This window comes from Dreissena polymorpha, chromosome 5 (genome assembly GCF_020536995.1).
Source record: "Dreissena polymorpha isolate Duluth1 chromosome 5, UMN_Dpol_1.0, whole genome shotgun sequence".
NCBI classification, from domain to species: domain Eukaryota; kingdom Metazoa; phylum Mollusca; class Bivalvia; order Myida; family Dreissenidae; genus Dreissena; species Dreissena polymorpha.
The window spans coordinates 37,652,262-37,674,354 of NC_068359.1; the positions used below are offsets into that span (position 1 = coordinate 37,652,262).

At 34.3% G+C, this 22,093-nt stretch overlaps 1 protein-coding gene across 1 annotated transcript; it reads right to left on the reverse strand.

Annotated features, from left to right (window-relative positions):
* Positions 1-1,993: 1,993 nt before the first annotated feature.
* LOC127881684 (uncharacterized) lies at positions 1,994-10,862 on the reverse strand. The gene is made up of 6 exons (XM_052429788.1): positions 10,652-10,862; positions 9,696-9,815; positions 8,038-8,116; positions 3,960-4,127; positions 2,910-3,004; positions 1,994-2,086 (listed from the first exon to the last, which is right to left on the reverse strand). Exons 1-6 carry the CDS (start codon positions 10,802-10,804, stop codon positions 2,063-2,065), a joined length of 639 nt encoding a protein of 212 aa, XP_052285748.1. The 5' UTR covers positions 10,805-10,862; the 3' UTR covers positions 1,994-2,062.
* Positions 10,863-22,093: the final 11,231 nt, after the last annotated feature.

The window sequence follows — 22,093 nt, forward strand, 5'->3', positions numbered from 1 at the left end:
TTTTCGATATCAATCTCGAACAAAAAAAATATTTCAATGAATTTATGTAAAGTTTATTTCTCGCTATACGATTTATATGCAGAACAGAGATCTATTACGTGAACGGGGACTTTAACGTACTGATATCAGTTTCTTGAAGATATATGTGGATCCCGCGTGCACAATTCATAATCCTGACAAAATCATCAAACAATCGCAAACACATAGATAAACATAATCTAAATTAATGAACTTACTTTAAAGTATGTGAAAATAATTATGACTTACACGGGTAATGATTAACTAGACTGTCTATTTCAATAATACGTCGTATTTAAAACGCCATCGAAAATGTGCATTATACAATGTGTAAACTATTACACATTTACCTATATTGCGCGAATAAAGCAGGTTGGAATAGCAAACCAGTGTACCGTAGATTCGCTTCGAATGACAATGTTATGGTAAACGATTTTATTGGTGTTAATAAACAAATGATTAGGAATGTTCAAATGGTTATTGTACATTCACGTATGGTATGTCATGGTTATTTCACATTCACGCTTTTGTCTAGCATGGTCATGTTGAATCGGTGTTGGCAATGAATGTTGAAAGTATAGATATGGCCGAAAGAAACTATAAATTGTATACTGATCAAGATATGTGTGAGTCGATTCAGCGCTTGTCAAAGCAAGCTGCGGACGTACTGCGCTTAGTGCAAATGCACATTTCAGAGCGAATCATACATAAACGAATGATAAAACCAAACAAGAAAGAGAACAATGGCGCATTTCTTGCTCATTAACGAACTAGTAATCTACCACTTAGAATCGAAACCGAAAGGTTCATCGTCTTGTATGCAAATAATGTGTCCTAAGATGCGTTTAAAACGAAAGAAATGCTGCGGCCGATGGATCTGTTGACAACTCACTCAGAGCTTGTTGTTTATTAAATCTCTCCACCAAGATATTAAGATCAGACTCATCTGTTAAATGCAGTAACACACTAACAAATAGCAAAGTTCCTTCTGCGTGGCAACGTTCCGATAAAATAAGTTTTTTTTACCGCTCTTTGCATCCTACTGCGTCACTAGTTACCACACGTATCCCACTGTACTCATGACTTGTGCTGGCTATAATGTTTATCAATGTGTTTCTTTGGGTGTATTTGAAAAATCTATAATACAGATTTTTAAATTGTTTGGGACGTACTGACTCATTAGGCCGCATACTTTGATATGTTTTATTGTTGCTATCATTTATCATAATTGTGGAATGCTGTTTTTGCAATAGTTAAAAAAATACAACATTGAGTGGCATATTTCATAAGCTTAACAAAAAATGCCAACTTATCATTGAATACATCCGTTTACAGTTCTAGATTAACAATTAGATCAGTGAAGGATGAATTAATATGCGTCTAAAAAGTTGGAACAGAAATTTATGGGGACGCAGCTATTGTGGTTCAATTAATTTTTTCCGTTCTTCTATGCAAATTTAACAGAAAATCGTATAGTATTCAAGGACAATAGGTCAAAAGAGCTTGCTGGTTTTTCCACGTTGCCGAAATTTTATGCCCACAAACATCGTCTCCAATTTTGATGACACTACATTTTAACGTATAGAGCAAAAGTGAGCACAAGGCTATTTTTTGCATTATTTACAATTTAAGTGCCATAATTAAGAAGAGTTACAAGCGATGCGTCAATTTATAGATCTAAGTTCTATATTATGCACATACAAGTGTTACCGGTATACAGTTTGATGATAAAAATATTTCAGATCGAGAATAGAAACGGAAAGTTTGCGATTTTTTCTATATTCCAAGAGCTAACCTTTAGAAGTGTTTTAGGCGATCTGGCTGATATTAAAAACAGCCGATATCTTATGATCACTAACATTATCACCAAGTTTCACGATTATACGATTAAAACTTTTTGAAACCATCACAGGCGCCACCCGTCCGCCCGCCCGCCCGCATGCCAACGGAAATAAGTACAGACAGTATTCCTGAGCAAATCTTATAATTTTATTTGAACCACTACCAAACAAAGACATTGCGAAACCAGCCCTACATGCGTCAGTCACTTTCCAACAGGTGCATCGACCTGAAAATAAAACGTATTGAACAATCTTAATGGCAAATACTACTTTTTCGGTAAATAACATTTCAAACTATGCGTGAATTATAAAATAATGATAATAATGAAAGAAAGGTCTCCTAAAGTTACCATCCCACCCCACAACCTTAAAGATATCCTGTAAGACATTTATTCACAACGTCAATGCCAGTTGTACAAAAGTACCCCCTGCAGCTTTCACATATGCATTTTCCTTGTTTGCGTATTCGTGCAATACACTCAATTACAATAACTGGCTGAATACTGGTCACGATTAATGTCCCTCCCGCTTTTTCACATAGCAATATATTGGTTCGGGGGTCTTTCAATAATGGTCTGCAAGAACAACAAAACAGCTAACCATTACAAAACAAACCGCTAGAGGAAATAAAGCTCATGACATTTATTATGTGTTAGCTTTTCCACTTATATTTTTCCGAAATGGAAAAAACAACATACAAATTCACGAACCGAAACTTAAACTTTACATACTCATCTGCTAAAGAATGTTTATGTTTAGACTTAATATGCTGGTAGTAAAGTCAAGATTGTATATTTCCAATAATTCTTAATACAGACTATTATAACTGTAAATTAAATGAAAGTAAATGAAGTAAAACATAGCATATCTAGCTAATTAAAACATAGCTAATAAAACGTTCTTTATGCTTAAGTTTTAAGTATATTAATGGGTTGACGCATATTGGTCCAGGTATTATTCTTTTAAGCCTTAAAAACCAATCTCATGGAAAATATAACAAGATGTTGTCGGTTGTATGAATGTCGTGCAAAAGGTTTTACAGAAACATACGTGTTTGCACTCATCCGGTCGCCTGAAGTCGCTTTCGTGTAAGGTGACGTCACTTCTAACGTCTAAGAACTGGTATGACGTCAGCAGTTTAGCACCTTGGTATAAATCAACACCGATTAAATAGCTTCATATATATTTTCTTTATTAACACATTTATAACAGCAGAGAGAGGTAATGTTTATATTGCATATTCAAGCACATATAAGCAGTTACAGATACAAGTTAATTGTATGTCTCGAGTTTATATTATTAATTTATTACGACCATTTACATATTGAAATAAAAAATAGCGGCATATCCATCTTTCGTTGCCGCCCGCGACTGCTAATCATCAAATTCAATTATACGATTTAGCATTGATATTATTATGAAAATTAAGAACTGTTTAGTCAAACCATTCAATAGTTTGATATATAAAATTATTTTTTAATATCAAAATTGATCCAGTGGAATATAAATTAAAAGTTTTGTATAAAAGTTAAAGAGTGTATAGGTAAGAAATAAGAAAACGCTCTTTGTTTGGCACTTCTTTGTTGCAGTGGTGTCTAGCCTTACACATTATATCTAGGGTGTTCATGCCTAACAATAACAACAACGACAGGCCGGAAAGAACTGCGTTGTTCTTTGTAAGGTAAATATTCTCAGTTAAAGAGAATAGACTTTATTAATATGGTATTATTTGAAAACTGTATGGTCGTATCTTTCTTAACATGTATAGGGTATACTGGATTGTAGCTTTGTTATGTTGGAAATTGACATCAAACATTTCATATTTCATGTATTTAATTATAGAACAAAGAAGGAATTTATTTTAGCATAAGTAACCTATTGGCGCGATTAGGCTAGAGACTGTGATTGTAACTTAAGTTGGATATGTCAAGTTTCAAATACAATTATTTGTGTCTCTGAAAATCAAAAGGCAAACAAAAGTACAAATAATAGTGAAACGCATTTTGCCAGCTTCTCCTCGTTTCCTAATAGCCCTATACGTGAAGTAAAACTGAGTAACATATAATAACTATAATATTGAATATCACATTGAAAACGTACTGCCATCTGGAGCGTCCCCAAAGAAATTGACGGAGACGGGTGCGCAATTCTGGTCGGACACGTGCGTGTTCATCCAAAGCGTTCCCAGATAGGTGCCACTCCAGATCTGTACCTGCGTGTTGCTGGCAGAGGATCCGACCCTGTAGGTGCCACCGTACGTGAAGTTGGCTGAATTAAACACCGAAATGGGATATGATAACGGCCTATTTACCTGATAACTCGTCACAACGGTCTATCTGTACAAAAACTAAACAAAAATTTCATTCATACAAATGAATTAATTTTTAACAACGTTATAGCTTTATGTATTTTAAATAATTCACTATAATTAGAGTTGATTATTTTGTTATTATAATGTAATGGTGTTGTAAAGAGTTTCAATTAAAAAAAATAATTTTCATAAATTTTCTTTATCCTATAAAGGAAGCACCAAACATAATCATGCTGATACAATTTTAAAAGAACCCAGTTCGTAAACGCATAGCTTAAGCATCAAAACCTTGGTTCTGGACTTCATAAGAATCTTAAGTGTGACATTCAGGTCCAGTATATTTGCAACTTGTTGCAAATCACCGGTTGGATACAAGACCTGTGTGGTACAAGAGTCCACAATGACGGCAGACGATGTGCCGTGACAGGGATTCATGAGGCAATGTTCGGCATATTATGTTAACCAATAATATGGGGCTTTTGTTCATTTGTGAACCAGATATGAATACAATGTAGTAAATAATTCGATTGTTTTAATTACTTGAAGAATAAAGCTATGCTGAACAAAGATATTTTATTGTGCCATGATTGTCAAATGCATGTTATACATGTACTCAAATCCAATGATTTTAAACAAAAACAGACATGTACATTTGTATCATAATTTAATATTACTAGATCTATTTATTTTCCAATTAGACTAGCCAACAACAGCTGTCCTAAGACTTTTGTTCTTCTATAATTTTGTACATTCATGTATTTAAAATAATAATATCTAAGGGAGAAAACTGCGCAGAAAGATCAATCATGACTTATCTACCGCAGCGCAGCGTAGCGCCACTCGTTTTTCGTTTTTTGTTTTACCAAACCAAGAACGATAAACGCGACCAAATACTTCTTTTCAATTTTCAAATATTGATTTTTATTAAATTAAAGTTAAAACGAAATTTGTATAGTGAAATACGTTTCGTGTTTTGTTTTATAATTTGTATAACACAAAACGATAACAAGTCGATTTTGTTTTTATACTTTGGTTTTGTTTCGGTTATAAAGAAATCGGAAAATGAACCAATATGCGTTGATTTTTGTTTGTCGTTAAGTCGATTGCAAAACGAAAAACGAAAAGACGGTATATACACTGTCGATCACTTGTGTGTTGGTGGTTCAAATGAATTCGAAACTATGTCACGATTAAGATAAGCGTGTTGTAGGGTTGTACGGTCTTAATCATCAATAGTGCCATACGTGTTGTTAAATTGTGCTGTTGCTGGACTAAATAGATCTAATAATTGAATTAATACCAATCCAAATTAGATATTAGATCCAAGTTAAGGTCCATGCCAGATTTGGCGTTACGAATATAAAAAAGAAAGGCCATACGCATACACAGTTAAGTCATTTGTTTCAATCAACCCTACCGTCTCTAATTTTATGTGCATACTCTCTTTTTGGAATTCCATGTTAAATTTAACGTTATTAAAATATAGACACAATTAAAATAGATATTTTGAAGATATCTACATGTCAAGACATACTCTTATTTAATTGGTAATCGAAATGTGTACCATGACAAAGGTAAGCGACATACATACATACCCTATTTTATAGATGGAAACAAACATTTTATATTTTACCTAAGAAACAACAGTAAAAGCATGAAATGGTTGTATCATGCAGTATTGATGCAAGAAGAAACTGTAAAAGTTACGTATATTGGCAAGTGTGATTGGTTTAAAGTCTTTTTTGTGTAAAAATCAAGACAAATGTGAGGAATAGGTGGTAAGGGTATTGTCTAAAGCAACGGCAGTGTAAGTAGGGCCTATCAAATATTAACAACATTTGTTTATGAGCTATAGTATTTAATTGTATCGTTTAGCATCGTATCGCAGCTTACTGTGTGACGTTGTTACAAGTAGAAACGTTATAATATAGTTAACTGAGATCAAGCCCAGATGGCCCAATATATGTGTGTCGATGAGGTTAATGACAAACTGTGGTTAACTAGTGTTGTTTAAAAAACCCCGGTAAATTCATCTTCAAAGGACGGACGAATGAACAAAACTATCACTGTATGGCAATCGCAATATGATTCTCGAAAAATAGACAACGTCATCAACTGTGTTTGGTAAATAACGGCATATAGACCAGTTCACGCGTGACGTCACGCTCACCTGCGTGTTTACATCCGGGCTTTATTGGTAGTCAAAAGAAAGATACAATCAATAGGGAGAAATAGAACGTGATCGGTTATATTTAAACGAATATGTTTAGATTTTATTTTTCAACATGCCAACAAGTTGTTCTACGTTACTGAAACAAATAAGATTGAACAAAATTAATAAATAGATCAATTCCAAATAAAAAAAACATTTACAAATTAACCATAATGGTATTTGTCTGGGCAGGGACCTATAGATCTACCCTGGTCCGGGAAAACTAACATGTTGACACATTAAATAAACATTAAATTAAATTAAATGCAATAGTTTTCATTTGACTGTTTGCACCAATCTTAAAATCGTTTAAGCCTTTGTATTCCGGTGTTTAATCGCCCCTTTGTTCTGCCTAATCCGATTATCTCGTTTTGATCAGATATTGTCCAGACCTAACTAACAACATGGTGTCATAAATTACACTAGGTGGCAGATGACAGTCTGGTCATTAAACGCAATTGATGATGCCATCATCTCTTCAGTCTGGACTAACCGCCGACATACTTAACAGTTGCTTAAATTAGATATGTTACATATTGTACAAATTTGAAGTCTAAAGATTATCGGAAATTGAACACGGTAAAGATACAAGCCCGTTTTATTTATTAAAAAATAAAGTATTTATGAATTATAAAATGTAAATAAAAAATATGAAACGTATTTAGCGGGCATCGGTTAATTATAAATACGTCATTCCGTATGAAGATGTAATGTTACGGCAGAGCACGAAATACATCATAAAAACAAGAAATTACGTTTGACATCAATGGGGGTAAATAATAATGAAACAATATGTATATATTATATTATATATGTCTATATATTATGTTGTGTGTGTGTGTGTGTGTGTGTGTGTGCGTGCGTGCGTGCGTGCGTGCGTGCGTGCGTGCGTGCGTGTGTGTGTGTTAAATGTTAGATAGTTGTCACTCATACTCGATCACTAGTAACCAGTTTACATGAATACACAGTTCAATTTGCATCATGTGAGGTTGTGTTTTTTAGTTGTATGTTAATATTCCTCAAGTCATTCTCTGAACAACACCCATCCAAATTAAAATTACATGTAAATACCGTCATGAACTTCGCTTTTAATAGGGCTTTGTAGTACGTTTATTTTCAATGAAACACTGACACATTCTATCACTAATTTTTTATTACTCGAGTTTACGCATGCAATTGATACTTGTAATTTTATAATAAGATGTATGATTATTTTTATTGAAGCTTTTCTGCAAATAATTATACGGCTAATGCATAGAGCTCTTTGTTGTGTCGAATTGTCTGTCGTTCAGTCTTCAGACAATCTTAATTACTTTGATGCTAATGACTCGTTTTTTTAAAATGCAAATACATGTGTTAATGCATTATTTTGGCACTAAATATTATATTTTTTAAATATTATTTAGTTTTTTTTTAGTTTCTTATCGATTTATTGACTAAACAAGTCTCGTTATCCATATGCTTTGCCAATCTCTTGCACGCCGGTTACATTACATTCATGTGAGAGCAAGGAACGACAACTCTGCGTGGAGAATAATGCTTTGCGTTAGCTGTAAGCAATGCTTTTGACTACCAGTGCATTGCGCATGCGCGAAAATCAGGAATCAAAACAATAACAATGAACTGGTCTATTGCGGGAGGGTCATTTAGCGTACCTGTGATGCAGGGAGGGACCAGGGGCTGATTCAGGGCTGTCTGGGTGCATACTCCGCCCTTGATCGTGTACGTTTGGTGCTGGAAAGTATATTTTGTTATCGTTATAGATTGACATATGTTCATTTATATGCAAACATTCGAAAAAAACCTTGACATTATGTTGCAATTAAAACTGGATTGATGCCTTAGTAAGTTTGAAAAATAACAATACGAACCATACGATGGTTAACAATACATTTAAACATTCAAATAGATGTGTAAAGTAGCTGGCATAATAATCGGTCATAATGACCTTGTATTAAGTAAAGTTGGTTATCGATGTTAATGTTAATATCAAATATATATTTTAAATCGAGAATGAAACTTTTTTGTCACTGCGCTTTTGAATACCAAACTTTCACATTAAATATATCCCTTGCTCTTATAGTATCGACCCTCCTCATAGTATCATGCCTTTCAGGAAAAACCTTCAAAAAGTGCTGGAAAGTTAATGATTTTTTTTCTTCAATTTTTAGAAGTTGATATTTATTTGATGGTTATGCATGACTAATACGACGATCAGTCTAATGATTTCCGTTGTTTGTTGGAAAGTAGGTCATGTTTATTCCATGGTCATGCGCATAGTAATAACTCTTAGCAACCAGTCCATAGGGATATATGGTGCAGGATCACGTGACTTTGTTGGGTTTCCAAAATAAACATTAAATGGAAGTAAACACACCGGTAAGTGCTGCTTTTTTCCAAGTAACTTTTTAAAACAATTTTTAATGGGAATTTTAACTAGTGCATAAAAGACAGATTTTTAATCTGCTTATAGCAAGTTGAACAACATCAGAATTACTTTATTTAATAAGCATTTGCTCTTGTTTAAAAACTCAATGTATACTGCACGATTTTGCTTCACGCAACTTGAACTTTTGTCACCGATTTCAGACGTTTTCAATGATTTATTTTTATACCTTTACATATCGGCACAAACTGCAAGAAAAACTGTTTTGTATGTACTAAAGTTTTTTTGCTTATGTATTTCAATAACTTGACATATTTGCAAAAATAAAGTTCTTAACGGTGTGTTTCCTTTCTGTCCAGCCCGTGTGTAAATCACTGAAAACCCCGTTGATTCTGCACACTGGGATATTATGCGACTATTGTAATTAAAATATATTACTACAGGGAGCTAAGTCTAGCCAGTATTTTGTCAATACATTTCCGATTTAAATGGAGTTTTCGTTGTTATGTCCAATAATACACTTTTAACTATAGATTGGCATGCGTTTTTTGTATTGGTTCACTTCCTAAATTCATATGTATTCACAAGAGGGCCTATACTACGTATAGACATGCTACTTTGGGAAATGTATATTACTCTGTGAAAAAATGCACATCAGAATTAAATTTCTGTATTGGGAATGTTTTACAGGATATTTGTGTTGATGACAACTGAATTTTACAAATCGATTACATTATGCACTATGTAAATTGTATGGCTTTTACCAAATTCATAAACGTACATCGATGCACGGGCATGAAATAAACCCTGCATAATTGAGCGGAAGTAAAAAACATTTGGGACGTTGTATTACTTAGAAGGTGATATTGACATTCTCGAGACCTTCATATATAAATAGGAATAAAACATCGGTTAGCTATCACATACGTTTTTATAGTCGTTGTAGACCGTGAAGTTGGCCCTGGCCCCGGTGGCCGGATCTATGAGGGTCTGACCCTCTTGACGCGTCTGCTGGCGCGTAAAGTCATACGTCAGCTCGATGACATCCTGGATGACGTCATTCCGGATTCAGAAAAGGAACACAACAGCGTTGTTTAATATCGTCTGCTTAACATATGTCTCGAACATAAACTTTAGTTGATACATGTGTATTTGCACTAACCATTACTATAATAGTCAAGTACAAAGCAACCGATTTAACAAAGCGTGTTAATGTGGTAAACTAAAAATTTGCGTATACCACAATCATGTTAACATGTTTATGAACAAATATTAAAGGGGCCTTTCACAGATTTTGGCATGTTTTGAAGTTTGTCAGTAAATTCTTTATATTGTTAATTGTAAACACTGGATAAAAAAAGCTCCAGTAAAAAAATCTAGAATAAAATTACAAAAGAAAAAAAGGTAAACCCCAGCAGGGCTCGAACCACTGACCCCTGGAGTCCTGGAGAAAAAGTTTACGATTTAGACCACTCGGCCATCCTTCCGATACACTGCAGTATTTTAAATCTTGTTTAAACAATCCAAATACACAAAATATAACGACAACAACAGAACTCTCCAAATTATTAATTCGTTTCACGTTGCAACGTTTTATAATTTTCGGGTTTTTTAATCGTCAAAATATGCCTATAATGGCTATTTTAGAGCATGATTAATGTTCAGTATTACAGTTTCCTCACAAATATCATAACTAAAACGAAAATTTGCGAATCTGAAACATTTTTTCAATTTTGTCAATTTACCCAAACGTGAAAAGGCCCCTTTAACAACCGATTAAAATAAGCGTGTTCAACTGATCGAATCAACATTCGCCTATACTGTAATAATTTAAATATGTGAATTAAAAGAGAAAACAAATCGATATAAAATATAAATCATACGTCATTTATGACAGGTAAAGTTGATCCTGCAGTGAGAACGGCGGTCAATGAGTACATGCGCGCTTTGAACTGTTGCGGAATGCAGCATGGGGCCGGGTCCGCCGTCCAGGAGCTCGAACACATGACAACGAGGAAAAATAATATAACCAGCATGCTGAACGATGTACTTACGGAGCAAACAATCTGAAATGAATGCCTGTGCAGCGTTATGCTTGCTTTATAAGTGACGAGGCATCATAGATAAGACATTGTCTTGTTACGGATTCGACACTTTCATAAACACGATTGTTCGTTTGTCATAACGTCAAGCCCTTGAAGTTTGATTACTATCCCCGGTTTACTGATTGAGCGTTAAAGTCATTGCGTAGTAGGAACACGCATCTTTTAGTAGTATAAGGTGGGCGACTCTTTCCTAGTAATAAGTAATAAGGGCACGGTTATAGTACACATTCCACGAATGAAACGATGTTCAATGTTTCTTTTCACTTCTCTTTCTTAAAATAAACAATGCGCGAGCTTGGCATTAGACATTGGATTTGTTTTGTATGTGCGCAGCACACACGCGCTCGATGCTTTCCACTTCTGACAAGGAAACTGGAAACTCATTGTTGTTGTCAAAGAAATTCAGCAGAGGTAATAAGACTAAAATTACTGACGTCCGCATAAAGAGCAAATGTCCTGGGGCATGTTCATATAACATACATAATGCAAGTTCTATGTGGGGCTTTCTAAATTAAAACCGTGATGGTGAACGAATATGCTCGCATTACACGTTTACTATATATAACAGGTTTATTTTTCTTCCTCAGCTCCAAAATACATGATAATATAATAACCAAATATAAATTCAAAGCGAATCATAACGTTAACTGGTGTAACTATAGATAGACATTCACCAAAAGAAATACATTAAAAGATAACAATTTCGCAATTTGAGGACACCATCTGACAATCCCACACATGAATCACATACGATGACGTACTTTTGCACCACACTAGTCTGTCAAATGCGTAGAAGACAGATAATAATGCTTGTCACAAGGTGAGACACATGCCCGAAACCGTCGGAGAGAAAAAGAAACACACGCAAACAAGATTAACATTAACATTTATTCAAGGAGCAGTTTAACACAAAATATTGTCACATCATAAAGCATTATGATACAATATTATATTAAATTACAAGCGGGTATAACAGGCATATATCGATGGCATACAACAATTTACACAATGCATACTCACAATCATCATTAACATTATTTTTGTCTTGTAGCAAATATATATTGATATAACTGTTCAGAAAAACGTTAAACACTTGCTTTTTGTTTAAACGCTATTTCTAATAATATGAGTCCATGTCATATGCCTAAAATAATCGCAAATGTAAATGAGAATGAAAACACATCGGGAACACGGTCTAAACACAATACCCGTTTTACGAATGGGATACCGAAAACGTAATGGACACCTTCCAGTTATAATGGCAGCGATGTTTGACATTTTGAGCATGCACGCTTTGTATAGTTTGTTTGAATTGAATCTTGTTACATGACTGTCCAAAGTGCTCAATCATGACTTAATCATGTCGTCATAAACACAGCTTTCATAGTATTTCAACACGATCTTTCTGTCGACGAAAACATCTACTAATTACATTTGTGCATGGTAAACTTGCAATATATTATAGATAATATCTATTTGTCACAGCAGAATTATACCGCCAGTAAAAAGTTGTGCTTAATCCAACTTTGATATTCATGTGTATATAACGTTTCATGGTTATATGTGATGTGCTTCTGGTTTTTTTTGTTTTTTTTTGTACCCAAACAATCACCGCTTAAGTTCTCAACATGTCTAAACATCTGCATGTACGAAAATGCGCAGCCTTTTGTATACGGTTGCCTTTAAAACAAAGAAACAAAAAAAACATAAACACATGTACGGTGGCACTAAGGTGATATCACCGCTCCAAAAAAAGAATTCGGGTAAACACAATTTTTGTTTTAACGTCTCCACAAAAAACATTAACTCGGGGAAACACAAAATAATTCTGTTTTCACGAGTTATTTCTTTTTTTTTGACCCGGGAAAACAGAAGTTCTGTTTTTTTTTCGGAGACGGGGAAACACAATCGCTATATTGTGAGCACAAGATAATCTGCCAATCACAGGCGGATTATATGGAGGGAACAAGATACTATCTTGTGCCTTCAAGTTAATCGGCTAATCAGAATCCTTGCATTAGATCATCCATTAAATTCACTGTTGTTTAAAATTTCGTGAACATGACAGATCGAGATGAACTCATACGGGGCTATTTCAATGATTTTTAAATTTAGAAGCTGTGTTGTCATTGGTAGAGTTGTCTTTGACCGCTGCTTAAACTTCTTGATACTAGCGAATTTTCATTGGCTGATTATTTTGCCATGACATGTGTACGCGTCGCTTTTTAGCTCACCTGATTGCTCTGGTGAGCTTTTCTGACCGATCTTAGTCCGTCGTACGTCCGTCCGTCCGTCCGTAAACATTTGCTCGTAAACACTCTAGAGGCAACATTTCTTGTCCCATCTTCATTAAACTTGGTCAACAGCTTTGCCCCAATAAAATCTCGGCCGAGTTCGAAACTGGGTTGTGCCGGGTCAAAAACTAGGTCACTAGGTAAAAAAAAGGAAAAACCTTTTAAACACTGTAGAAGTCACATTTTATGTTCAATCTTCATGTAACTTTGTCAAAATGTTTGTCTTAATGATATCTTGATTGAGTTCAAAAGCGGTTCCTGTGTGTTGAAAAACATGGCCGCCAGTGGGCTATATTGTTGGCTATATATTTATATTATATTATATAATATATATATATATATATATATTATTTGGCTATATAGAAACCTTGTAAACACTCTAGAAGTCACATTTTTTGCCCAATCATCATGAAAGTTGGTCAAAACATTGGTTTTATTGATTTCTTGGAGAGTTCGAAAATGGTCCAGGTCGGTGAAAAAACATGGCCGCCAGGGGACGGGGCAGTTTGCTCTATATGTATATAGTGAAAACATGTGAACTAAGTAGAAGTTACATTTTTGGCCCAATTTTCATGAAATTTGCTCAGAACATTTATTTCCTTGATACGAGAGTTGAGTTCAAAAATGGTTCCGGTCAGTTTAATAACATGGCTGCTGGGAGGGGGGCAGTTTGCTCATTATGCCCCCCCCCCCTCTTTCGAAGAAGAGGGGGTATATTGTTTTGCTCATGTCGGTCCGTCCGTCCACCAGATGGTTTACGGATGATAACTCAAGAGCGCTTATGCCAAGGATCATGAAACTTCATAGGTACATTGATCATGACTTGCAGATGACTCCTATTGATTTTTAGGTCACTAGGTCAAAGGTCAAGGTCACGATGACCCGAAATAGGGAAATGGTTATCGGATATTAACTCAAGAATACTAATGCCTAGGATCATGAAACTTCATAGATACATTAATCATGACTCGCAGGTGACCCCTATTGATTTTCAGGTCACTAGGTCAAAGGTCAAGGTCACGGTGACCCAAAGCAGTAAAATGGTTTCCGGATGATAACTCAAGAACGCTTATGCCTAGGATCATGAAACTTCATAGGTACATTGATCATGACTTGCAGATAACCCCTATTGATTTTCAGGTCACTAGGTCAAAGGTCAAGGTCACGATGACCCGAAATAGTTAAATGGTTTCCGGATGATAACTCAAGAACGCTTAGGCCTAGGATCATTACACCTCATAGGTACATTGATCATAACTAGTAGATGACCCCTATTGATTTTCAGGTCACTAGGTCAAAGGTCAAGATCACGATGACCCAAAATAGTAAAATGGTTTCCGGATAATAACTCAAGAACGCTTAGGCCTAGGAATATGAAACTTCAAAGATACATTTATCATGACTCCTAGATGACCCGTATTGATTTTCAGGTCACTAGGTCAAAGGTCAAGGTCACGTTGACCCGAAAAAGTAAAATGATTGCCAGATGATAACTCAAGAGCGCTTATGCCTAGGATCATGAAACTTTATAGGAACATTGATCATGACTCGAAGATGACCCCTAGTGACTTTCAGGTCACTAGGTCAAAGATCAAGGTCGGGGTGAGCTGAAATAGTAAAATGATTTCTGGATGATAACTCAATAACGCTTATGCCTGGGTTCATGAAACTTCATAGGTATATTGATCATGACTCGCAGATGATCCCTATCGATTAACAGGTCACTAAGTCGAAGGTCAAGGTCACAGTGGCAAATAACGTATTCACACAATGGATGTCAAGGTCACGGTGACTCAACTTAGAAAAATGGTTTCTGGATGATCACTCAAGAATGCTTACGCCTAGGATCATGAAACTTCATTGATCATGACTCGCAGATGAAATAATGATGAAACTTGACCAGGATGTTTGTCTTGACAATTTCTAGGTCAAGTTTGACATTTGGTGAAGATTGAATGAACCGACTCCTCTCAGGTGAGCGAATTAGGGCCATCTTGGTCCTTTCGTTTGTTTAAACCTATTTTATTTTCGCTCGATTGTATCGAAAACCTCATGCTTTTTCAAACGCTATCGGGTCGCTTTTTTTTGTTTTACGATTGTTAGTTAAATTAAAATAATCGGAATATTGTGCAATTAGAATGGCATCATACGACAGTCGTATCACTATGAATTCATGCACTCACAAGCTGCAAACGCGACAATACTATTTGGTTTATGAAGGAGGGATGGTGTTCTTTTTTTAATTCAATTAAAAAACACAACAAACTGCACAAAAGATGACATTGTAATGCGTAACTGGCACATACATTTCATCACATTCAAAATACTTTACGATTTTACTTGATACTAATTTCTTCATGTTGTGTGAGTCACATTAAGTATTTTGTAAATTGACCTAAATTGATTGACAAGTGTCAAAATAAAAAAAGAGGAGCGCTGAACGCCGTTTCCACACTCTTTTAAAATTCGCCTATGAGCTGGGTTACAAAATTAAATAAAAATGGTTAAAATTGAATCAACTGGTTAAATGTGAAATATCGAAAATGCAACCACTGTGCCGGGTGTTTTCACAATAATGTACGGAAACCGGATAGTGCCATCTATAATCTCGCCACTCTTTCATCAAAGGCGACACACGACACTCGAAGCGAAACACGATATTTTGCGCGACAGTCGCCGCGAGGGGGAAAAAAGGGTTTAATAATTTGTTGGTAGGGACAAGATATACATTTTTTTCATAAACTCATATATTGCTCTTATTACCCCTGTATACTGAATGAAATTTATGTTCAAATAATACATTCTATTTATTTCATCTAAAGGAATAAAGGTTCAATCTTTAAATATATCCCCTATACAATGAAGTCTATCATCAAACCATGACTTAAAGAAAATACTTGTATTTCCTATTAAATATGTTTGGATTATATAGAAAAGTGGATAATATAGAAAATCGTCTGTTTTTAATTCCAATTTATTACAATAAAGTGAGAAGCTTTTTAAAACATCTACCCAAAAAAGGAATATTAAAGTTAATAATATTTTTACTTTTCACTGAGGAACGATAATTATAATATGGGCTTATCATCTAAAACTTGATTCATGTCCCGAAGAAATATTAAAATTCTCCGAGATATTACACAGTTACAAAGCAAAACAAAAAATCACGACCTTCAACTTTTTAAGGTGAAGCTAACCGCTTAACCAAAGAACGAGTAAAAGGAAAGCGACACATATTCTGGTAATAGTGAAAAATTATCAAATGAAATAGCAAAATGCATGCAGGCATCAACCAGAAAAAGAGCAGAAATAAACAATGCATGACCTTTTAACTTGAATTGTGATCTTTTATTTATGATCACAGGTTCCTATGGACACTTTGTCTGATAATGGGGATTTATAATTCTTAGTTATAGTAAGGAAACGAACATTTATGACATTTGACCCTCATGTTCGACCCTGCCCTTTCTTTGGGAAACATGGGAGTTGCATAGACACATATTTTGGTAACGAGATGCAGGTATCTGGAGATGGATTAAATTCCTCACATGGTTTTAAACATTAAAGAACGAAAACGAGGTAAACTTTCAAATAGGAGCATTGAAGTCATACATGGCTGATCGTCGGGTAATGGCTTTATAGTAATCGGCATTATATTAAATCGTTATTGATATTAACTTCATGAACTAAAACGAAATTTGGACTGACAGACCGACTGGTCTACACGCTCATTCATTCTTTCACATTCTTTTCATTGGGCGTTAAACACAGTAAAATGTGTAAACTGTTAGAATTATTATAATAGATTAAAGTCACTATCACGCCCACCAATACATAAGGCTACTGTAGTATGCTATATAAAAACATTCGACAACAAGTAGTAAAATACGATGGTTAATTACAATAGGAAGACCCTAAAAACAAGTAACAATGATTTAAAAACGTTATATTACAAGCATTCGGCAAGTTTTAAGCATCTAAATATCTAAATATCGTTCCACGATGTAATCTACTTTCGCTTTCGAGTCAGGATCGGATTCATTCGGGTTGCGTTCATTTGCATAATTTATACAAGCCATTTTCGCATTCGCTAAGTTCCAGTTACCCAGAATTCATTTTGATTTCACAGAATGATTATTCATGAGAGCTACGTCATGCTGCCGACGCTTACCGTATCCAATCTCGTGGTCGCCCGTAAATGTTCGGATATTTCACGGGAGATATAAATGAAATTATTTGTGGCCACAAAAAAATAAAAACGAGCATTTTGTAACTCGTTAAATCAATTCTACCAGACAACATATAACGTTGGAATTTTGCATTTTGCTAAAATGAACATTGCTTTTTATATGGGTTAGCTTTATTTAACGAAATATTCGATATTTTTGAGCGTGATTGTTACTTTAAATAATTTGAAGTAAATAGTGCATAATGTATATAATCGTTAATATTGATTTTACAATGATATTATGGTACAATTTTTAATATTGTGGAATGGTTATCATTTATGACATTTATAAACTATAAATATTCTGGCTCAAATTTATTCAAATTAACGCAAATTTTATTTGAAACCTGGTATATTGACAATACTAGTTAGTTGCGACTTTACCCGATTTATTTGGAAATTTATCAATTGCGAATATATCGTGACTATAACAAAATACCCCCAACATTTGATAAATATGTACACAGAATAGATAAGCCGTATAGCGACTCGATTAAAAGTTATTTATCTGATCTTCTAATTCGGTAGGGATACTTTGAGTAAAGCTTATATTTGTTCAGGACGGCTCTCGGTGGGTCACAATCAAATACTGTAATACCTAGTGAAACAAATATTCATCAAATTGAATATGTACATATATCACAAAGAAAATATTGTTGAAAAATACGAAATTTGGTTAATACGCACATTAACTGAATCGATTATGTTCAAGGGCAACAGATTGTCGCTGATCTATCGGAGCTTAATGTAAAATAACGCGGGATTTAAAGCGAATGCTAAATTGAAGATCAAACCCCTATAGTAAACATTCCCAAGTCATTTAAGATTCCCAAGCCCTCAAAATCGTAAACAGGTTAGGGCACTTGGCTTTTGATTCAGTGCCAGCAAATATCAACCCGCTATATGATAAAAACTCGACACATAAAAACTTGAAAACCAGTTTTAATCACATGGTATCTGAAATAATTTCAATGAGAATATTTTTATGATATAACTGAAGAACAGTAATTTTATACATTAATAATAATAGAATACTATCTATTTAATAATACACTATAATATATTGTCTCATTTCTGAAAAAAAAACAGAAAACAAAATCAATTTTTATTTCATTAGTTGTATTATTTATCTTTTTAGTAAACATATACGTTTTACTAACAGATAGATCAATATCAATTAATAAAATTAAAGAAGATTTTTAAAGTTTGTTCGGGAAATATAATGAAGTTAATTGCATGTCTGCTGTTTGAATAAACAACAAGAGCTGTCCCAATACATCTCGCTTGAGTATTTCGCTTTGATAGTATCATTTTTTGTCAGTCGCTTGGTATAATGACTTTATATACGTACATTGACGGTGTTATATTTAAAAAGTTAGATATATGCCAAAAGAAACCAAAAAATTAAGACTGCTAAAAGAAAAGTCGGAAAATGCTATAAACTATAATTTCATCTTTTTATGAACTCATTTTGCTTGAATTAGAATAAATTTACAATCTCAAGCAATGTGTGAATAAAAGCTGCATTAACACATGTCAATGCAAAAGCATCATTATAAGTATGGTCAATGAAAGGTAACTGATTTCATTTTTTTAATTAACAGTGACCTTTATCTTGATCTGACTTGCCCCAAAGGATATCTTAAGTTAAGTATGCATGCATGCTAGCTTCACATCAAATTACAGCACAATGACTCAACGCAAAGTCAATTTATTCAGAATAAACATTATGTTTTTGTATTTTGTAATACTGATATTGACCTGACACGACCCAAATCCAGTCCACCCTGACATCTTAAATCAACCCTGATGTGACAAATGTAATTCTCGTTTCTTATCTGTAAGCTTTTGGCATACATTGACAAATATTTTCGATGATGCTTTAAGTAAACATCAGGCTTCAATCGATGCATATTCGACATCAAATGAAAGACATTTTAATGTCTAATACAACGTCCTTCAAATCTATCGAATGCCAATGTAATTCCCTAATATCCCACTGTTAAATTGACATTCCAACTGTCACTATTATCGTCACGTTAAAACTGAAAGATAACATATAGATTGACCTTGTTCATAACATATTTCAGACTTAAATGGACAGTTGCTTGATTAAGTTATTATAATTTCCACCGCTTCTTTTGTTTCTTTTACATTATCAAACACCTGTTTAAAAACATAAAATGTAGTTTCAATATTCACCTATATCGTGACCGACTTTATACCAAACATTTAAACAAGAATGTAGTTATATAGAAACACATGCAACCTCAATGATTAACAATCGTAAGCAAACAGTAATCTTACCGGGCGCGCATTCAAGTTCTATTGAAATTCTCGCCGGAATCCCACAAGGCTCTATTCTAGGACCACTTATGTTTCTAGTGTACATAAATGACATAATCGTTGACATTCAAGCAAACATTCATTTGTTTGCTGATGATACTAGTCTTTTCATGGTTTTTAACTCGCCTAACGATACTGCCAATCAGACATAGACCAAATCTCAAGCTGGGCCAACAAATGGCTTGTATTATTTTGCCCATCAAAATCCGAATCAATGCTTATATCTCATAAAATTAATAAACTATCACGTCCATCGCTAACCATGCAGAACACTACTATACCTATTGTAAATATCCATAAACACTTAGGTGTATTTATGTCTAATGACTGTACTTGGCATGCGCATATATCTTTTATAAAAGAAAATGCATGGGAAAGAGTACATATAATGCGTCGATTAAAAATAATTCTTGACCGAAAAACTCTTGAGAAAATATATGTTTCGTTTGTAAGACCAATTCTTGAGAAATTATATGTTGTTTTTGATAATTGTACACAATATGAAAAAGACGAACTAGAAAAAATCGAAACCGAAGCCGCGCGAATAACATCTGGATGCACGCGCCTAGTCTCATTAGAAGATCTTTACAATGAGCTAGAATGGGAATCTATAAGTCAACGAAGACGCAAACATAAATTAATTCTAATGTATAACTTTTGAACTTTTGTAATGTACCTACTTAGTTACAATCCCTCTTGCCCGAAACAGTTGGGTCAGGCAGCAATTACTGTCTCAGAAATGCTTCAAATCTTCAAACAATTCAGACCCGAACATCACTGTACTCAAATTCGTTCCTACCGTCTACTTTATCTGAATGGAATAACCTTCCCGATGATGTCAAAAACGCCGATTCTATCCTTTCATTCAAAAGGCGTATTAACATAGGCCGACCAACTCCAAATCCTTTATTCTCAAATGTTGCATATACGCTTAAGAACAAATTGTAGCGCCCTAAATGAACATCTCTTCAGACGCAACATCATCACACCCCCTCTGTGTCTCTGTGGACTCCATGAAACGACATCACATTACTTTCTCGAATGCACTCAGTATGCACATATCCGCGTTCAACTAACAAATAAGATATCTATTTATTCCGTCCCATGCATCGAAACTATTCTATATGGAGACGACGCATTAATGACTATTTAACAAATACCAAAATAGCTGATGCAGTTCATAAATTCATTATCGAAAATAAGCGATTTGATACGTAAACTTGTTACAGTTTCCTTAAAAACCTCTTCCTATTTTTCCCAAACCTCACCCACTTTAACCCCTACACCTTCCAACTCTGTCATCGGAGTTGCTCTTTTTGTCGTTTATGTATTTTTAGATTTATTATTTTGTAATCCAATAATGTTCGTTCTTAATCATGCAACTGTATATATTTCAAGGCGAGGGAGAAGAACCATATAAGACTTTGTCTTTCGTTCTCATCCCATTCAAACATGTTATTATTTAATATAAATGTTGTATGAAATTGCTTGCATAAATATGCTGATTTGAAATAAATATGTTTAAACTAATGATTAACAACGTTAACAGAAACGACGTCTTCCTGTAAAATGAGAATGCTCGAGCATCATTAACTAGCAACACAAAGATGTTGCATATCACATTCATCGAGTTTTATGTCAACTGACCGGAGAAGCATGTTAACGTTGAGGAATGATGCATTCCTGTTCTTGGCATGCCGCTTTCACATCTGTGATAACCATGCCTACATTCACAAGCTAATGCAGAAGTATGTGATTTTTTTTAAGCAAAGTAAGATTTGAAACAACTAGATCGCCTATTTATTTGGTTATGCTGGATTGCTTGATCTTGCTTTAATTTACAAAATATGTTGAATGACTTGTTAAGAAACAAATCAACATTTTTGACTACGCGAAAACGTTTTGATGCCAACATTATGCCACGTGTTTTATTAAAACCAACGCATTCTAATACTTAATAGAGAGCTTCAATTTTCGAATAAATGGATGTCATTGGCTCCACACGCCGCGCACCACGAAGAACCATTTGATATGTTTACATATATCATATATACCGATGGCTAATTTTAACAGGTTGTGAATTATATAATGCGTTATGCAAATTGTTCATCCCATGATAAGATCACGTGTCCTTTTGTAGTATTTTGCATTAACAAACTTGAATGAGTAGGATTTTCGTCACATTATGATCAAACATACTTGATGGAAACATAATTTTCTGTGCAAAATATCAAACATTTTAATAATTCGTTAAACATTTACATTTTGAGTTGTAATCATTACTATCAACACACGTAGATTAATGAAACACATTTATTTCATTCGAATTCACATTAATATTTGACTGGTAGG

Coding starts and splice junctions, on each gene's coding strand:
- LOC127881684 (XM_052429788.1), bottom strand. CDS start 10,804: ATGCTGGTTATATTATTTTTCCTCGTTGTCATGTGTTCGAGCTCCTGG. Junction 8,117..9,695: donor TCTACAACGACTATAAAAAC/GTATGTGATAGC, acceptor TATACTTTCCAG/CACCAAACGTACACGATCAA. Junction 4,128..8,037: donor GGTCCCTCCCTGCATCACAG/GTACGCTAAATG, acceptor TGTTTAATTCAG/CCAACTTCACGTACGGTGGC.